Raw genomic sequence first — 18,239 nt, 5'->3', positions numbered from 1 at the left:
TTCCCAGCCGCGTCCTCAGAGCATGCGCAGACCAGCTGGCTGGTGTGTTTACGGACATATTCAATCAATCCTTATCCCAGTCTGCTGTTCCCACATGCTTCAAGAGGGCCACCATTGTTCCTGTTCCCAAGAAAGCTAAGGTAACTGAGCTAAACAACTACCGCCCCGTAGCACTCACTTCCGTCATCATGAAGTGCTTTGAGAGACTAGTCAAGGATCATATCACCTCCACCCTACCTGACACCCTAGACCTACTCCAATTTGCTTACCGCCCCAATAGGTCCATAGACGATGCAATCGCAGTCACACTGCACACTTCCCTAACCCATCTGGACAAGAGGCATACCTATGTGAGAATGCTGTTCATCGACTACAGCTCAGCATTTAACACCATAGTACCCTCCAAACTCGTCATCAAGCTCGAGACCCTGGGTCTCGACCCCGCCCTGTGCAACTGGGTACTGGACTTCCTGACGGGCCGCCCCCAGATGGTGAGGGTAGGTAACAACATCTCCACCCCGCTGATCCTCAACACTGGGGCCCCACAAGGGTGCATTCTGAGCCCTCTCCTGTACTCCCTGTTCACCCACGACTGCGTGGCCATGCACGCCTCGAACTCAATCATCAAGTTTGCGGACGACACTACAGTGGTAGGCTTGATTACCAACAACGACGAGATGGCCTACAGGGAGGAGGTGAGGGCCCTCGGAGTGTGGTGTCAGGCAAATAACCTCACACTCAACGTCAACAAAACAAAGGAGATGATTGTGGACTTCAGGAAACAGTAGAGGGAGCACCCCCCTATCCACATCGACGGGACCGTAGTGGAGAGGGTAGTACGTTTTAAGTTCCTCGGTGTACACATCACGGACAAACTGAATTGGTCCACCCACACAGACAGCGTTGTGAAGAAGGCGCAGCAGCGCCTCTTCAACCTCAGGAGGCTGAAGAAATGTGGCTTGTCACCAAAAGCACTCACAAACTTCTACAGATACACAATCGAGAACATCCTGTCGGGCTGTATCACCGCCTGGTACGGCAACTGCTCCGCCCACAACCGTAAGGCTCTCCAGAGGGTAGTGAGGTCTGCACAACGCACCACCGGGGGCAAACTACCTGCCCTCCAGGACACCTACACCACCTACACCGATGTCACAGGAAGGCCATAAAGATCATCAAGGACAACAACCACCCGAGCCACTGCCTGTTCACCCCGCTATCATCCAGAAGGCGAGGTCAGTACAGGTGCATCAAAGCAGGGACCGAGAGACTGAAAAACAGCTTCTATCTCAAGGCCATCAGACTGGGGCTGAGGCTGAGGAGAGGTGAAGGGGGTAGATAATGGCAGTTTTAGATGGCAGTTTTGTAAGCACAGCACAGCGAGGGGCCTCACGCTGCTGTCCACCCACCCTATCTGTAAAGAGCTCTGTTACTGAAGGCATGACCTGACACTTCAAATCTTTCAAAGACAAAATGGTTGAGATTTTTCACAAAACTTGGTATAATGTTGACATAGTATTTGCCTCTAGGATCGATTACCTCACTATGATGGATCATCCAGCCTGCTGTACCGATTTCCACGAAACGTAATGTTCAGCGTCTATATGTAACGGATGTGAAATGGCTAGCTAGTTAGCGGGTACGCGCTAGTAGCGTTTCAATCAGTTATGTCACTTGCTCTGAAACCTAGATGTAGTGTTGCCCCTTGCTCTGCAAGGGCCGTGGCCTTTGTGGAGCGATGGGTAACGATGCTTCGTGGGCGACCGTTGTTGATGTGTGCAGAGGGTTGCTGGTTCGCGCCCGTGTCGGGGCGAGGGGACGTCGTAAAGTTATACTGTTACATTGATGCTGTTGACCCGGATCACTGGTTGCTGCGGAAAAGGAGGAGGTTGAAAGGGGGGTGAGTGTAACGGATGTGAAATGGCTAGCTAGTTAGCGGGTACGCGCTAGTAGCGTTTCAATCAGTTACGTCACTTGCTCTGAAACCTAGATGTAGTGTTGCCCCTTGCTCTGCAAGGGCCGTGGCCTTTGTGGAGCGATGGGTAACGATGCTTCGTGGGCGACCGTTGTTGATGTGTGCAGAGGGTTGCTGGTTCGCGCCCGTGTCGGGGCGAGGGGACGTCGTAAAGTTATACTGTTACATTGATGCTGTTGACCCGGATCACTGGTTGCTGCGGAAAAGGAGGAGGTTGAAAGGGGGGTGAGTGTAACGGATGTGAAATGGCTAGCTAGTTAGCGGGTACGCGCTAGTAGCGTTTCAATCAGTTACGTCACTTGCTCTGAAACCTAGATGTAGTGTTGCCCCTTGCTCTGCAAGGGCCGTGGCCTTTGTGGAGCGATGGGTAACGATGCTTCGTGGGGGACCGTTGTTGATGTGTGCAGAGGGTCCCTGGTTCGCGCCCGTGTCGGGGCGAGGGGACGTCGTAAAGTTATACTGTTACATATAGACCAGGATCTTATATGTTCCAAAAACGAAGTTGATTATAAACGTAATGGCCGCTGTGAGCCAATGAACTTGAATGAGGGCGTGGCCTGACACCTCAAAGTCGTTCAAATACAAAATGGTTGAGAATTCTCACAAAACATGGTAAAAACTATTATATTTTATGCCAGGAGCTTAGCACAAATGCCAAAATGACCTATGATGGTAATATAGTAGGCATTTATTCTGCCGTTCATATATATATGTGTCGCCTTACATGGTATTCAAACACTATTTGTTTCATGAGGAATGCGTAGCGCGGAGAGTTAATGCTGGTAATACATACTGACCCAGTTCAAATCCTCTTTTCAGATTTTCACAAAAATGTTCACAACAATTACAAAGCTGTCCAGGAGGTCATTATCTAGCCCAAAATGCAAATGATTCATAAGATGACAATATATGAAGTATATTCTGCAATTCTTGCATGCATGTACGTCCATGTTTTTTTGGCCTCAAACTTGCCTGACAACACTCACTCTGATAGTGGGTGAGGGAGCTGAACTACCCAGACAACATACTCCCATTCATATGTTTTGTATTGTATGTTTTGTGTTTATATAATGTATTTGGAAAATGTGCTGTATACTGTATGCGATAATATTGTTCTATAAATTGTAACGTTTGTGAAATGAAAATGAATAAACTGAAATAACTATTCACATGGATTCTGTCTACTTTGAACGCCTTCATTTGTTTATTTGTTGTCGTCATCAACCCAAGGTGTCAAGCGCCTTAAAAATGTTCAGTGTACAGTTTGTGTGTGTGTGTGTGTGTGTGTGTGTGTGTGTGTGTGTGTGTGTGTGTGTGTGTGTGTGTGTGTGTGTGTGTGTGTGTGTGTGTGTGTGTGTGTGTGTGTGTGTGTGTGTGTGGTCACAATGAGTCAAACATGCTTTTGAAAAAAAAAAGGTATCTTGAAGAATGATGTTGATAAACATTTGACATTATACAGGTTTATCAAAACCACTGCATGAATTTGCCTTGCCCTGCAGGAATAAATGAATCCTGCGGGAATTTACCATGTCCTGCAGGAATATTTCTTTTTAAATATGCAGGATCTGTAGGATTTTAAACAGGAGTCGTACAGAGGGGTAGGCAAAACGTCTGACAGTTATCAACATTAGTCCTGCAGGATTCCTTCACAGAGGCACAAATTCCTGCAGGAGTCAGACAAATATTAGGAGAAAACCTAAACACTTCATGGTGATAAAAGAAAGAACCAAATTGAGAGCATTATACTGAAATACAGTTGTTTTTATTGATGTCTAAAGGGAGGACCATGAGATCAGAGTGAGGAGGAGGGGGAAACTAGGTACATGTGTCTGTTGTGATTCAGAACACAGTTTAGAGCTATGTCTGGGGACTCAAAGAGGAGCACGTTTTGGGTTTTGCCCTTGCATTCCGCTAACACACTTGATTCAACTCATCATCAAGCCTTTAGTTGAATCAGGTGTGTTAGTGCCCAGGACCGGGATTGGGAAACGCTGGTGTAGAGGGTGTTTGGAATCAGAGTGAGGTCAGAGTTTTGACAGATTGTTGTGGATGAGAGGTGGGACATTACTCTAGGCTTGGGGTGTAGGAGTAGTACAGGGTCTACTGTAGAGGCTCTAGGGTGTAGGAGTAGTACAGGGTCTACTGTGGGGGCTCTAGGGTGTAGGAGTAGTACAGGGTCTACTGTAGGGGCTCTAGGGTGTAGGAGTAGTACAGGGTCTACTGTAGAGACTCTAGGGTGTAGGAGTAGTACAGGGTCTACTGTAGGGGCTCTAGGGTGTAGGAGTAGTACAGGGTCTACTGTAGAGGCTCTAGGGTGTAGGAGTAGTACAGGGTCTACTATAGAGGCTCTAGGGTGTAGGAGTAGTACAGGGTCTACTGTAGAGGCTCTAGGGTGTAGGAGTAGTACAGGGTCTACTGTAAGAGCTCTAGGGTGTAGGAGTAGTACAGGGTCTACTGTAGAGGCTCTAGGGTGTAGGAGTAGTACAGGGTCTACTGTAGAGGCTCTAGGGTGTAGGAGTAGTACAGGGTCTACTGTAGATGCTCTAGGGTGTAGGAGTAGTACAGGGTCTACTGTAGAGGCTCCAGGGTGTAGGAGTAGTACAGGGTCTACTGTAGATGCTCTAGGGTGTAGGAGTAGTACAGGGTCTACTGTAGAGGCTCTAGGGTGTAGGAGTAGTACAGGGTCTACTGTAGAGGCTCTAGGGTGTAGGAGTAGTACAGGGTCTACTGTAGGGGCTCTAGGGTGTAGGAGTAGTACAGGGTCTACTGTAGGGGCTCTAGGGTGTAGGAGTAGTACAGGGTCTACTGTAGGGGCTCTAGGGTGTAGGAGTAGTACAGGGTCTACTGTAGAGGCTCTAGGGTGTAGGAGTAGTACAGGGTCTACTGTAGGGGCTCTAGGGTGTAGGAGTAATACAGCGTCCCTCCCCTCTTGATGGTGCAGCTATGTTGCCAAGTTCCGTTCTTGACGGAGCGCTCACAGGTCCCCAGCAGGTCGTCGAAGAGCACGTCGGAGTCGTACACCTCCAGCCTCAGCGGGTCGTTCTCACGGACGTTGAAGAAGTTGAAGTCCTCCTGCCACCAGGGGTCATGGTTGTCGGTCTTTACCTCTGTTTTCCCACCGTAGCCGGCACCTCTGAACACCTGAATTATAATAATGACAATGATTATGACGATAATGATAATAATGATGATACATAATAATAATGATAGTGATAATCATCATCATAAATATCATCGTCATCATAAATATCATCATCGTCATGACAATCATCATCGTCATGACAATCATCATAAACATAATAACAATCATAATAATAGATTAGATTTATATAAAGCTTTTACCCAGATGCTCAAAGAGCTTCATATAGTAAAGGGGAGAAGGCCGGACCTCATCCAACACCAATGTGTATCACCCAGACATTTGGCACCAGACAGATCACAACACATCAGCTATCATGGTGGACAGGTGATTCAGGTGAGGAGAGATTTACCTTGACGTAGGCATCAGGGGTCTGGAACAAGCCGCTGTTCAGGTCGCTGGCTCTGAGGTTGAACACCTTGAGGACTTTAGGTTCCTCTGCTGCATAGATCTGGACCACAGTCAGAACACACACCACCAGCAGGCACCACAGGAGAGAGGAGGAGGACATGTCTCAGTCAGATAGGGCTTGATCCGTGGAAGAGAGAGAGAGAGAGAGAGAGAGAGAGAGAGAGAGAGAGAGAGAGAGAGAGAGAGAGAGAGAGAGAGAGAGAGAGAGAGAGATGAAAAGATAGAAAAAGTTAGAAGATGAGAGGAAAGACTTGATATATCAGGACATGACGTGGAAAAAACGTTGATTCAACCAGTTTTTGCCCAGTGAGTCCTTTACATAATGTTCATTTTCAAATATAATACATTATAAAATAAACTCTCTGCAGGGTCATAATACCTGTGTTCTGTAGAGTCTGGGGACGAGCGTCTGTCTGTGTGTCTCTGTCTGTGTGTCTGTCTGTGTGTCTCAGGGGAACCACTGACTGTTTTTCCTATGCCCTCTCACTGTTTATAAATGGCACTCCACAGGTGGCTTGTTCTCAGTGACGCCTCAACCAATGACATAACAGTTTGTGTTGCCAAAGAACAGCAACACCTACAGGTATTACTATCCTCTGATGCTGATAAAAAGAAGGCCAGGCTTTTGAATTAACACTTTGAGGGCTAGTTTCCCTGCCCAATGAGTGAGGAAAACGTTGCTAACTGTCGAGTGGCGCAGCGGTCTAAGGCACTGCATCTCAGTGCTAGAGGCGTCACTACAGACCCTGGTTTGATCCCGACTGTATCACAACCGGCCGTGATCAGGAGTCCCATAGGGCGGCACACAATTGGCCCAGCATTGTCCGGGTTAGGGGAGTGTTTGGCCGGGGTAAGCCATCATTGTAAAATAAGAATTTGCTCTTAAAACCTCTTTGGGCTAGACGTGCCGCTAGCGACCCACCTCGACAACATCCAGTGAAATTGCAGAGCGCAAAATTCAAATTACAGAAGTAGTAATATATAACATTCATGAAATACAAGTGCCATACATCAGTTAAAAGCTTAACTTCTTGTTAATCCAGCCGCTGTGTCAGATTTCAAAAAGGCTTTACGGCGAAAGCACACCATGCGGTTATCTGAGGACAGCGCCCCGCACACAAAAGCATTACAAACATTTTCCAACCAGGCAGATGCGCACCCAAAGTCAGAAATAGCGATAAAATAAATGCCTTACCTTTGAAGATCTTCTTGTGTTGGCACTCCAAAAGGTCCCAGCTGCATCACAAATGGTCCTTTTGTTCGATAAAGTCCTTCTTTATATCCCCAAAAACTCAGTTTCCCTCCTTCAAAATGCATACAAAATCAATCACAAACGTTACCAATAAACTTCTCCAAACAAGTCAAACAACGTTTATAATCAAACCTCAGGTACCATAATACGTAAATAAACGATAGAATTTAAGACGGAGAATCGTTATTGTCATTACTGGAGATAAACAACAAAGTAAGCGCATTCGCAGTACACGTAACAAACACTACAGCCAAAATGGGAGCCACTTATAAAAACTACAAATTCTAGCTCATTTTTCCAAAAACAAGCCTGAAACTCTTTCTAAAGACTGTTGACATCTAGTGGAAGCCCTATGAACTGCAATCTGGGAGGTTTTCCCTTCATATTAAAAATGACAGACATAGGAATCAATGGTGGGCTGAATTTTTGTTTTTCTGGATGGTTTGTCCTCGGGTTTTTGCCTGCCATATCAGTTCTGTTATACTCACAGACATTATTTTAACAGTTTTAGAACCTTTAGAGTGTTTTCTATCCAAATCTACAAATTATATGCATATCCTAGCTTCTGGGCCTGAGTAACAGGCAGTTTACTTTGGGCACGCTTGTCATCCAGACATCAAAATACTGCCCCCTAGCCCAAAGAGGTTTTAACTGACTTGCCTAGTTAAATTTAAAAAAATAAAATAAATACTTGCTGCTTTGTCTTCTCAATTTCTCTCAAAGCTCTGAAGCTGGAGTCTTATATCTCCCTCTCTAACTTTAAGCATCAGCTGTCTGAGCAGCTTACCGATCACTGTACCTGTACACAGCCAATCTGTAAATAGCACACCCGACTACCTTATCCCCATATTATTACTTACCCTCTTGCTCTTTTGCACCCCAGTATCTCGACTTGCATCATCATCATCTTCTGCACATCTATCACTCCAGTGTTGATGCTAAATTGTAATTATTTTCACCTCTAGGGCCTATTTATTGCCTACCTCCCTCCTCTTCTACATTTGCACACACTGTACATAGATTTTTATGTTTTTCTGTTCTTTTGTGTTATTGACTGTACGTTTGTTAATGTGTAACTCTGTGTTGTTGTTTTTGTCGCACTGCTTTGCTTTATCTTGGCCAGGTCGCAGTTGTAAATGAGAACTTGTTCTCAACTGGCCTACCTGGTTAAATAAAGGTGAAATAAAAGATTACAATTTTTAAAAACTCATTGGAGGAAGAGAACCATGGGAAGGACCTTGGACCCTCTCCTCTCCGGCAGTGCGCTTTGAGGGGAACTGAGGAAACAATGACATAGGACGCAAGGATGTTGACAGCTAGTGCTGTTTTCAGACACAGCCCAATAAGAGATCCTGTCCATTTTTTTCTGCTATTGACCTGTAGCGATGAGACTTAGGAACTGGGTGACACATTCCTTATTACCTTGTTTTACAATGGGTGGGTCTGTTCCTGAATTCTGTTTGGTTAAAAGCGCATTCCAGCCAGTGTCTATTCCAGAAGTTACTACCCTGCTAAATCTATGATGTTGAAATGCCTATTTACTCTGTTCCATCTGACTGCTCAATCCACTGTCTCATCAGCCCAGCCAGGCAATTTATAAACTTGATCTCCACTATAAAAAGCATCTAGACATTATATCACATTTCTTTTAGACTAACATTTCATTTTCAACATCAGAGATTTGTATAAACCTTGCTGTCGGTCTCTCTGACATTTGCAACATTGTTTCAATATTTAAATTTGATCTCCAGCTGTCCCATATTAATGAACATGTCGGGAGTCGGGACACGAATCAGCTGGCATAATTTTTATGGATATTTACAAAGTGCACCTAGTTTGCAGTCTCTCCAACTTCAGTTTGAAGTGATTGTGTTAGCTGTGTTGTTGGCTAGCTCCTCTCTGAACAACAGTGTCCTGACGAGAAAACACATTTCACTAGAAAACAGCTTAAGCAAATGCAAATGCGGCTTAAACCGCATCAGATTACCTGATGTTGAGTTTATTTTTTGCTCATGTAGGTTTTAAACATCAGATTGGCTTTTAGCTTGTTTTTAAAATCTCTTGGCAGGAGAGGGTGTGACTGCTTCCCAAATGGCATTCTATTCTCTTTGTACACTACTTTTGACCAGAGCGCATAGTAGTGCACTATATGAGGAAAAGGGTGCAATTTGGGATGCACCCTGTGTTCATATTGGTGCTAGATACCACTGGGAACGAACCACATGTGGTTTAATATGAACTTATTCTGCATGCCGCGGGGGCTTTATAAAGTGGTACGAGGCCTTGGGATAACTTGGGTTGCCGTGAGACAGGCACATCTTTAGCCTCTACAGATGAGTCTTCATCCATTTCTTGTCCCTCTTCCCCTCCTCCCACTCTCTTTCTCTTTCAGTCTCTCTGTGCATCGATTTTTCTCTTGCTCTCTTTTGCTCTCTCTTTCTCTCTCTTTCCCTTTCTTTCTCTCTCTTTCTCTCTCTTTCCCTTTCTTTCCCTCTCTTTCTCTCTCTTTCCCTTTCTTTCCCTCTCTTTCTCTCTCTTTCCCTCTCTTTCTCTCTCTTTCCCTCTCTTTCTCTCTCTTTCTCTCTCTCTTTAGCAATGTTTTTTGTTCTCCTCTCTCTGAACAATGTGTTTGTACTCTGTTTCCAACTCTTATTGACACCCTGGTAACATGTTAATATCTTTGTCCCCGCATCCTTCCCCTCCACTCCCCTAATCTCTCCCTCTCCCTCTCCCTCTCCCTCTCCCTCACAGAATGTTGCCTTCTCCCATTGATCGAGCTTCCACTTCACAATGTCCTCATCTTGGCAGTCTTGGCTCATCTTGGCTGTCGTCCACTCATTATTATTACATTAGTATTATCATATTATTATTACTATATTATTATTATTAGATATCATTATTATTAAATGGTTGCAGCATGGACCTTTCCAGTGACGTGTATTCATGGATAACAAGGGAAGCCAGGCTCCCCCCCAAAATTGACAGAAATAAATAACATAATTATGTATATTTCGTCTCTGTTTCATAGTTTTCCTTCAATTCGCAAGGGGCTGAAGTATGTCACCTGCGAAACAGTGCCACTCTGTCTCTTTATGTGTAGGCCATATATCTGATATTGTCTGGTCATACTCTTTTTGACATTGTTGCCTCTCGTAGCACTGAATGCTAGGGAAGCCAGCGAGCAATTGGCCTCCCCTTCATCATTTTTTTTTTGAATAATAATAACCAATCATCGTTGAGAGAAACTGAGTGAGCTCAATTGTGAATGGTCCTGGCGCATCAAAACAAAAAGCGTAAAAGAAAGCCAGTTTGGATTTGGCTTCACAACGAGAGCAAAACGTCATTGACAGAGACAACTTGAATTGTTGCATCTCGTTGTGTTGTTGTCCTCCAGTGGCTATCTAGCTAAAATTAGCCCTTTTCTAAATTAGCCATGGATGGAGATAGGGATTTGGACTTGTGGTTTTACTTAATTCTCCGTACTGACCAATGATTATAATGACGATTCTGAATTAACCATAAATTCATACATTGTTGTGTCCCTGAACTGAGAGGATGGAAGTTCAATATGTAGCTAGATGTAGGAGGTTAACGTTAACTAGCTGGCTCATCGTTGCCCATGAAAATAAGGTAGGCTAGCGAGCAAGCATTTTAGACAGGAAGCCTAGGACAACAAAATATAAAAGCGTGAACAGGTCAACATTCACAAAGCTGCTGGGCCATATGGATTATCAGGACGTGTACTCAAAGCATGCGCAGACCAACTGGCAAGTGTCTTCCCTGACATTTTCAACCTCTCCCTGACCGAGTCTGTAATACCTACATGTTTCAAGCAGACCACCATAGTCCCTGTGCCCAAGGAAGCGAAGATAACCTCCCTAAATGATTACCGCTCCGTGGCACTCACATCGGTAGCCATGAAGTGCTTTGAAAGGCTGGTCATGGCTCACATCAACAGCATCCTCCCGGACACCCTAGACCCACTCCAATTCGCATACCGCCCCAACAGATCCACAGATGATACAATCTAAATCGCACTCCACACTGCCCTTTCTCACCTGGACAAAAGGAACACCTATGTGAGAATGCTGTTCATTGACAACAGCTCAGCGTTCATTACCATAGTGCCCGCGAAGCTCATCACTAAGCTAAGGACTCTGGGACTAAACACCTGCCTCTGCAACTGGATCCTGTACTTCCTGACGGGCCGCCCCCAGGTGGTAAGAGTAGGCAACAACACGTCAGCTACGCTGATCCTTAACACTGGGGCCCCTCAGGCTGTGTACTTAGTCCCCTCCTGTATTCTCTGTTCACCCACGACTGCATGGCCAAACACGACTCCAACACCATCATTAAGTTTGCTGATGACACAACAGTGGTAGCCCTGATCACCGACAACGATGAGACAGCCTATAGGGAGGAGGTCAGAGAACTGTCAGTGTGATGCCAAGACATCTCCCTTAATGTGAGCAAGAAAAAGGAGCTGATCATGGACTACAGGAAAAGGCGGGCCATACAGGCCCCCATTAACATCGACGGAGCTGTAGTGGAGCGGGTCAAGAGTTTCAAGTTCGTTGGCGTCCACATCCCCAACAAACTATCATAGTTCAAACATACCAAGACAGTCATGAAGAGGGCACGACAAAACTTTTCCCCCTCAGGAGACTGAAAAAATTTGGCATGGGTCCCCAGATCCTCAAAAGGTTCTACAGCTGCACCATCAAGAGCATACTGACCGGTTGCATCGCCGCCTGGTATGGCAACTTCTGACGACAAGGCGGTACAGAGGGTAGTGTGAACGGCCCAGTACATCACTGCTTCCTGCCTTCCAGGACCTATACAATAGGCGGTGTCAGAGGAAAGCCCTTAAAATTGTTAAAGACTCCAGTCACCCAAGTTATAGACTGTTCTTTCTGCAACCGCACGGCAGCGGTACCGGAGCGCCAAGTCTAGGACCAAAAGGCTCCTCAACAGCTTCTACCCCCAAGCCATAAGACTGCTGAACAATTAATAAAATCGCCACCGGACAATTTACATTGCCCCCGACCCCTTTTGTACACTGCTGCTACTCGCTGTTTATTACCTATGCATAGTCACTTCACCCCCACCTACACTACCGATCAAAAGTTTGCCGTCACTAAGAAATGTCCTTGTTTTTGAAAGAAAATCACATTTTTGGTCCATTAAAATAACATCAAATTGATCAGAAATACAATGTAGACATTGTTAATCTTGTAAATGACTATTGTAGCTGAAAATGGCAGATTTGTAATGGAATATCTACGTAGGCGTACAGAGGCCCATTATCAGCAATGGCACAGTGTGTAAGGTTAACCAAGTTTATCCTTTTAAAAGGCTAATTGATCATTAGAAAACCCTTTTGCAATTATGTTAGCACAGCTGGAAACTGTTGTTCTGGTTAAAGAAGCAATACAACTGTTCTTCTTTAGACTAGTTGAGTATCTGGAGCATCAGCATTTGTGGGTTTGATTACAGGCTCAAAATGTCTTGAAACAAAGAACTTTCTTCTGAAACTCGCCAGTCTATTCTTGTTCTGAGAAATGAAGGCTATTCCATGCGAGAAATTGCCAAGAAACTGAAGATCTCGTACAACATTGTGTACTACTCCCTTCACAGTGCAGCCCAAACTGTCTCTAACCAGAATAGAAAGAGGAGTTGGAGTCCCCGGTGCACAACTGAGCAAGAGGACAAGTACATTAGAGTGTCTAGTTTGAGAAACAGACGCCTCACAAGTCCTCAACTGTCAGCTTCATTAAATAGTACACGCAAAACACCAGTCTCAATGTCATCAGTGAAGAGGCGACTCCGGGATGCTGGCCTTCTAGGCAGAGTTGCAAAGAAAAAGCCATATCTCAGACTGGCCAATAAAAAGAAAAGATTAAGATGGGCAAAAGAACATAGACACTGGACAGAGGAACTCTGCCTAGAAGGCCAGCATTCTGGAGACACCTCTTCACAACGTGTCATTGTAACACAGGAGTGATGGTTGCTGATAATGGGCCTCTGTACGCCTATGTAGATATTCCATAAAAAAATCAGCCGTTTACAGCTACAATAGTCATTTACAACATTAACAATGTCTACACTGTATTTCTGATCAATTTGATGTTATTTTAATGGACAAAAAAATGTGCTTTTCTTTCAAAAACAAGGACATTTCTAAGTGACCCCAAGCTTTTGAACGGTGGTGTACGTGTACAAATTACCTCAACTAACCTGTACCCTGCACACTGACTCGGTACCGGTGCACTCTGTATATAGTCTCGTTATTGTTATGCTTATTGTGTTACTTCTTATTTTAGTCTACTTGGTAAATATTTTCTTAACTCTTCTTGAACTGCACTGTTGGTTAAGGGCTTGTAAGTAAGCATTTCACGGTAAAGTCTACACTTGTTGTATTCGGCGCATGTGACAAATAAGGTTTGATTTGGAATGAGAGAGCCATGTAACAGATGAGGGGTCAGACAATGGAGGAGGAGGTCTAGCTACTCTAGCTGAGTATTGTTGGCTTACAGTAGTTGATGGAGGGGCTCTACTCTAGGCTAGGGGCTCCAGGGTGTAGGAGTAGTACAGGGTCTACTGTAGAGGATCTAGGGTGTAGGAGTAGTACAGGGTCTACTGTAGGGGCTCCAGGGTGTAGGAGTAGTACAGGGTCTACTGTAGAGGCTCTAGGGTGTAGGAGTAGTACAGGGTCTACTGTAGGGGCTCTAGGGTGTAGGAGCAGTACAGGGTCTACTGTAGGGGCTCTAGGGTGTAGGAGTAGTACAGGGTCTACTGTAGAGGCTCTAGGGTGTAGGAGTAGTACAGGGTCTACTGTAGGGGCTCTAGGGTGTAGGAGTAGTACAGGGTCTACTGTAGGGGCTCTAGGGTGTAGGAGCAGTACAGGGTCTACTGTAGGGGCTCTAGGGTGTAGGAGTAGTACAGGGTCTACTGTAGAGGCTCTAGGGTGTAGGAGTAGTACAGGGTCTACTGTAGGGGCTCTAGGGTGTAGGAGTAGTACAGGGTCTACTGTAGGGGCTCTAGGGTGTAGGAGTAGTACAGGGTCTACTGTAGGGGCTCTAGGGTGTAGGAGTAGTACAGGGTCTACTGTAGAGGCTCTAGGGTGTAGGAGCAGTACAGGGTCTACTGTAGGGGCTCTAGGGTGTAGGAGTAGTACAGGGTCTACTGTAGAGGCTCTAGGGTGTAGGAGTAGTACAGGGTCTACTGTAGAGGCTCTAGGGTGTAGGAGTAGTACAGGGTCTACTGTAGGGGATCTAGGGTGTAGGAGCAGTACAGGGTCTACTGTAGGGGCTCTAGGGTGTAGGAGTAGTACAGGGTCTACTGTAGGGGCTCTAGGGTGTAGGAGTAGTACAGGGTCTACTGTAGAGGCTCTAGGGTGTAGGAGCAGTACAGGGTCTACTGTAGGGGCTCTAGGGTGTAGGAGTAGTACAGGGTCTACTGTAGGGGCTCTAGGGTGTAGGAGTAGTACAGGGTCTACTGTAGAGGCTCTAGGGTGTAGGAGCAGTACAGGGTCTACTGTAGGGGCTCTAGGGTGTAGGAGTAGTACAGGGTCTACTGTAGGGGCTCTAGGGTGTAGGAGTAGTACAGGGTCTACTGTAGGGGCTCTAGGGTGTAGGAGTAGTACAGGGTCTACTGTAGGGGCTCTAGGGTGTAGGAGTAGTACAGGGTCTACTGTAGGGGCTCTAGGGTGTAGGAGTAGTACAGGGTCTACTGTAGAGGCTCTAGGGTGTAGGAGCAGTACAGGGTCTACTGTAAGAGCTCTAGGGTGTAGGAGCAGTACAGGGTCTACTGTAGGGGCTCTAGGGTGTAGGAGTAGTACAGGGTCTACTGTAGGGGCTCTAGGGTGTAGGAGTAGTACAGGGTCTACTGTAGGGGCTCTAGGGTGTAGGAGCAGTACAGGGTCTACTGTAGGGGCTCTAGGGTGTAGGAGTAGTACAGGGTCTACTGTAGAGGCTCTAGGGTGTAGGAGTAGTACAGGGTCTACTGTAGAGGCTCTAGGGTGTAGGAGTAGTACAGGGTCTACTGTAGGGGCTCTAGGGTGTAGGAGTAGTACAGGGTCTACTGTAGGGGCTCTAGGGTGTAGGAGTAGTACAGGGTCTACTGTAGAGGCTCTAGGGTGTAGGAGCAGTACAGGGTCTACTGTAAGAGCTCTAGGGTGTAGGAGCAGTACAGGGTCTACTGTAGGGGCTCTAGGGTGTAGGAGTAGTACAGGGTCTACTGTAGAGGCTCTAGGGTGTAGGAGTAGTACAGGGTCTACTGTAGAGGCTCTAGGGTGTAGGAGTAGTACAGGGTCTACTGTAGGGGCTCTAGGGTGTAGGAGTAGTACAGGGTCTACTGTAGGGGCTCTAGGGTGTAGGAGTAGTACAGGGTCTACTGTAGGGGCTCTAGGGTGTAGGAGTAGTACAGGGTCTACTGTAGGGGCTCTAGGGTGTAGGAGTAGTACAGGGTCTACTGTAGGGGCTCTAGGGTGTAGGAGTAGTACAGGGTCTACTGTAGGGGCTCTAGGGTGTAGGAGTAGTACAGGGTCTACTGTAGAGGCTCTAGGGTGTAGGAGTAGTACAGGGTCTACTGTAGGGGCTCTAGGGTGTAGGAGTAGTACAGGGTCTACTGTAGAGGCTCTAGGGTGTAGGAGCAGTACAGGGTCTACTGTAGGGGCTCTAGGGTGTAGGAGCAGTACAGGGTCTACTGTAAGAGCTCTAGGGTGTAGGAGCAGTACAGGGTCTACTGTAGGGGCTCTAGGGTGTAGGAGTAGTACAGGGTCTACTGTAGAGGCTCTAGGGTGTAGGAGTAGTACAGGGTCTACTGTAGAGGCTCTAGGGTGTAGGAGTAGTACAGGGTCTACTGTAGGGGCTCTAGGGTGTAGGAGTAGTACAGGGTCTACTGTAGGGGCTCTAGGGTGTAGGAGTAGTACAGGGTCTACTGTAGGGGCTCTAGGGTGTAGGAGTAGTACAGGGTCTACTGTAGGGGCTCTAGGGTGTAGGAGTAGTACAGGGTCTACTGTAGGGGCTCTAGGGTGTAGGAGTAGTACAGGGTCTACTGTAGGGGCTCTAGGGTGTAGGAGTAGTACAGGGTCTACTGTAGAGGCTCTAGGGTGTAGGAGTAGTACAGGGTCTACTGTAGGGGCTCTAGGGTGTAGGAGTAGTACAGGGTCTACTGTAGGGGCTCTAGGGTGTAGGAGTAGTACAGGGTCTACTGTAGAGGCTCCAGGGTTATGTTATGTCTATGTTTTGTGGACTTCACTGGATAGAGGTCGCTCTCTGGTTTTATGATGAAACAAATGTGTGGTTGAATTCATTCTTTCCCTGTGTCTTCTTATTGTATCGGCCTTTAGGCCAATATATCATGGTCGCAAGGCATATGAACTAACAGGTTATAGAGCAAACTACGCAATTATCACAACACATACAGTTGAAGTCGGAAGTTTACATACACTTAGTTTGGAGTGATTAAAACTCATTTTTCAACCACTCCACAAATGTCTTGTTAACAAACTATAGTTTTGGCAAGTTGGTTAGGACATCTACTTTGTGCATGACACAAGTCATTTTTCCAACAATTGTTTACAGACAGATTATTTCACTTATAATTCACTGTATCACAATTCCAGTAGGTCAGAAGTTTACATACACTAAGTTGACTGTGCCTTTAAACAGCTTGGAAAATTCCAGAAAATTCTGATAGGCTAATTGACACTATTTGAGTCAATTGGAGGTGTACCTGTGGATCGATGTCAAGGCCCACCTTCAAACTCAGTGTCTCTTTGCTTGACATCATGGGAAAATCAAAAGAAATCAGCCAAGACCTCAGATTTTTTGGGGACCTCCACAAGTCTGGTTCATCCTTGGGAGCATTTTCCAAACGCCTGAAGGTACCATGTTCATCTGTACAAACAATAGTATGCAAAATAAACACCATGGGACCACGCAGCCGTCATACCGCTCAGGAAGGAGATGCGTTCTGTCTCCTAGAGATGAACGTACGTTGGTGTGAAAAGTGCAAATCAATTCCAGAACAACAGCAAAGGACCTTGTGAAGATGCTGGAGGAAACAGGTACAAAAGTATCTATATCCACAGTAAAACGAGTCCTATATCGACATAACCTGAAAGGCCGCTCAGCAAGGAAAAAGCCACTGCTCCAAAACCGCCATAAAAAAGCCAGACTACGGTTTGTAACTACACATGGGGACAAAGATTGTACTTTTTGGAGAAATGTCCTCTGGTCTGATGAAACAAAAATAGAGCTGTTTGGCCATAATGACCATCGTTATGTTTGGAGGGGGAAAAAAGGATGCTTGCAAGCCGAAGAACACCATCCCAACCGTGAAGCACGGGGGTGGCAGCATCATGTTGTGGGGGTGCTTTGCTGCAGGAGGGGCTGATGTTCTTCTCAAATTAGATGGCATCATGAGGGTGGAAAATGATGTGGACATATTGAAGCAACATCTCAAGACATCAGTCAGGAAGTTAAAGCTTGGTCGCAAATGGGTCTTCCAAATGGAAAATGACCCTAGGCATACTTCCAAAGTTGTGGCAAAATGGCTTCAGGACAACAAAGTCAAGGTATTGGAGTGGCCATCACAAAAAATTTACCTCAATCCTATAGAAAATTTGTAGGCAGAACTGAAAAAGCGTGTGCGAGCCAGGAGGCCTACAAACTTGACTCAGTTACACCAGCTCTGTCAGGAGGAATGGGCCAAAATTCACCCATTATTGTGGGAAGCTTGTGGAAGGCTACCCGAAACGTTTGACCCAAGTTAAACAATTTAAAGGCAATGCTACCAAATACGAATTGAGTGTATGTAAACTTCTGACACACTGGGAATGTGATGAAAGAAATAAAAGCTATAATAAATCATTCTCTCTACTATTATTCTGACATTTCACATTCTTAAAATAAAGTGGTGATCCTAACTGACCTAAGACAGGGAATCTTTACTAGGATTACATGTCAGGAATTGTGAAAAACTGAGTTTAAATGTATTTGGCTTAATTAAGGCCATTAACAACTAAAACCATACTTCATGGAGAATCCCTGTTGAAAGGGTTTTTTCTTTTTAGTCCAGGACCAAGTTGAATTTGTGTCCAGGAAACTAGCCCACAAAGTGTTCATTCAAAAGCCTGGCCTTCATTTCATCAGCATCAGACGTTAGTAATACTTGTAGGTGTTGCTGTTGTTTAGCAACACAGTGTTATCACATTGGTTGAGGCATCACTGAGAACAAGCCACCTGTCTCCATTGGCCCTCTAATTGTGTCCCAAATGACACACTGGCCTAGATAGTGCACTACTTTTGACCAGGACCTATAGGGCTCTGGTCAAAAGTAGTGCACTCTGTAGGGAATAGCGTGTCATTTGGGACAAAGCTTCTGTGTTGTGGGAGTATGTTGAGGGTGTATTGTGGATGCACAGGTGAGGTCTTTATAAACAGTGAGAGGGCATA

At 45.7% G+C, this 18,239-nt stretch overlaps 1 protein-coding gene across 3 annotated transcripts; it reads right to left on the bottom strand.

Moving 5' to 3' along the window:
- Positions 1 to 3,715: 3,715 nt before the first annotated feature.
- On the bottom strand, positions 3,716 to 7,791 carry LOC139544958 (perforin-1-like). Of its 3 annotated transcripts, XM_071352203.1 has the most exons (4): positions 7,638 to 7,765; positions 6,721 to 6,829; positions 5,467 to 5,642; positions 3,716 to 5,116 (listed from the first exon to the last, which is right to left on the bottom strand). In XM_071352203.1, exons 3-4 carry the CDS (start codon positions 5,623 to 5,625, stop codon positions 4,856 to 4,858), a joined length of 420 nt encoding a protein of 139 aa, XP_071208304.1. In that variant the 5' UTR covers positions 5,626 to 5,642; positions 6,721 to 6,829; positions 7,638 to 7,765; the 3' UTR covers positions 3,716 to 4,855. The 3 variants fall into 3 exon arrangements, with proteins under 3 accessions (XP_071208304.1, XP_071208305.1, XP_071208306.1); XM_071352204.1 differs by lacking the exon at positions 6,721 to 6,829 and having other exon boundaries at positions 7,638 to 7,791; XM_071352205.1 differs by lacking the exons at positions 6,721 to 6,829; positions 7,638 to 7,765 and adding an exon at positions 5,905 to 5,988.
- Positions 7,792 to 18,239: the final 10,448 nt, after the last annotated feature.

The sequence above is a fragment of the Salvelinus alpinus genome, chromosome 19 (assembly GCF_045679555.1).
Source record: "Salvelinus alpinus chromosome 19, SLU_Salpinus.1, whole genome shotgun sequence".
Classification (NCBI taxonomy): Eukaryota; Metazoa; Chordata; class Actinopteri; order Salmoniformes; family Salmonidae; genus Salvelinus; species Salvelinus alpinus.
The sequence above is the reverse complement of the archived record's forward strand: the minus strand, read 5'-3'. Positions and strand labels throughout refer to the sequence as shown.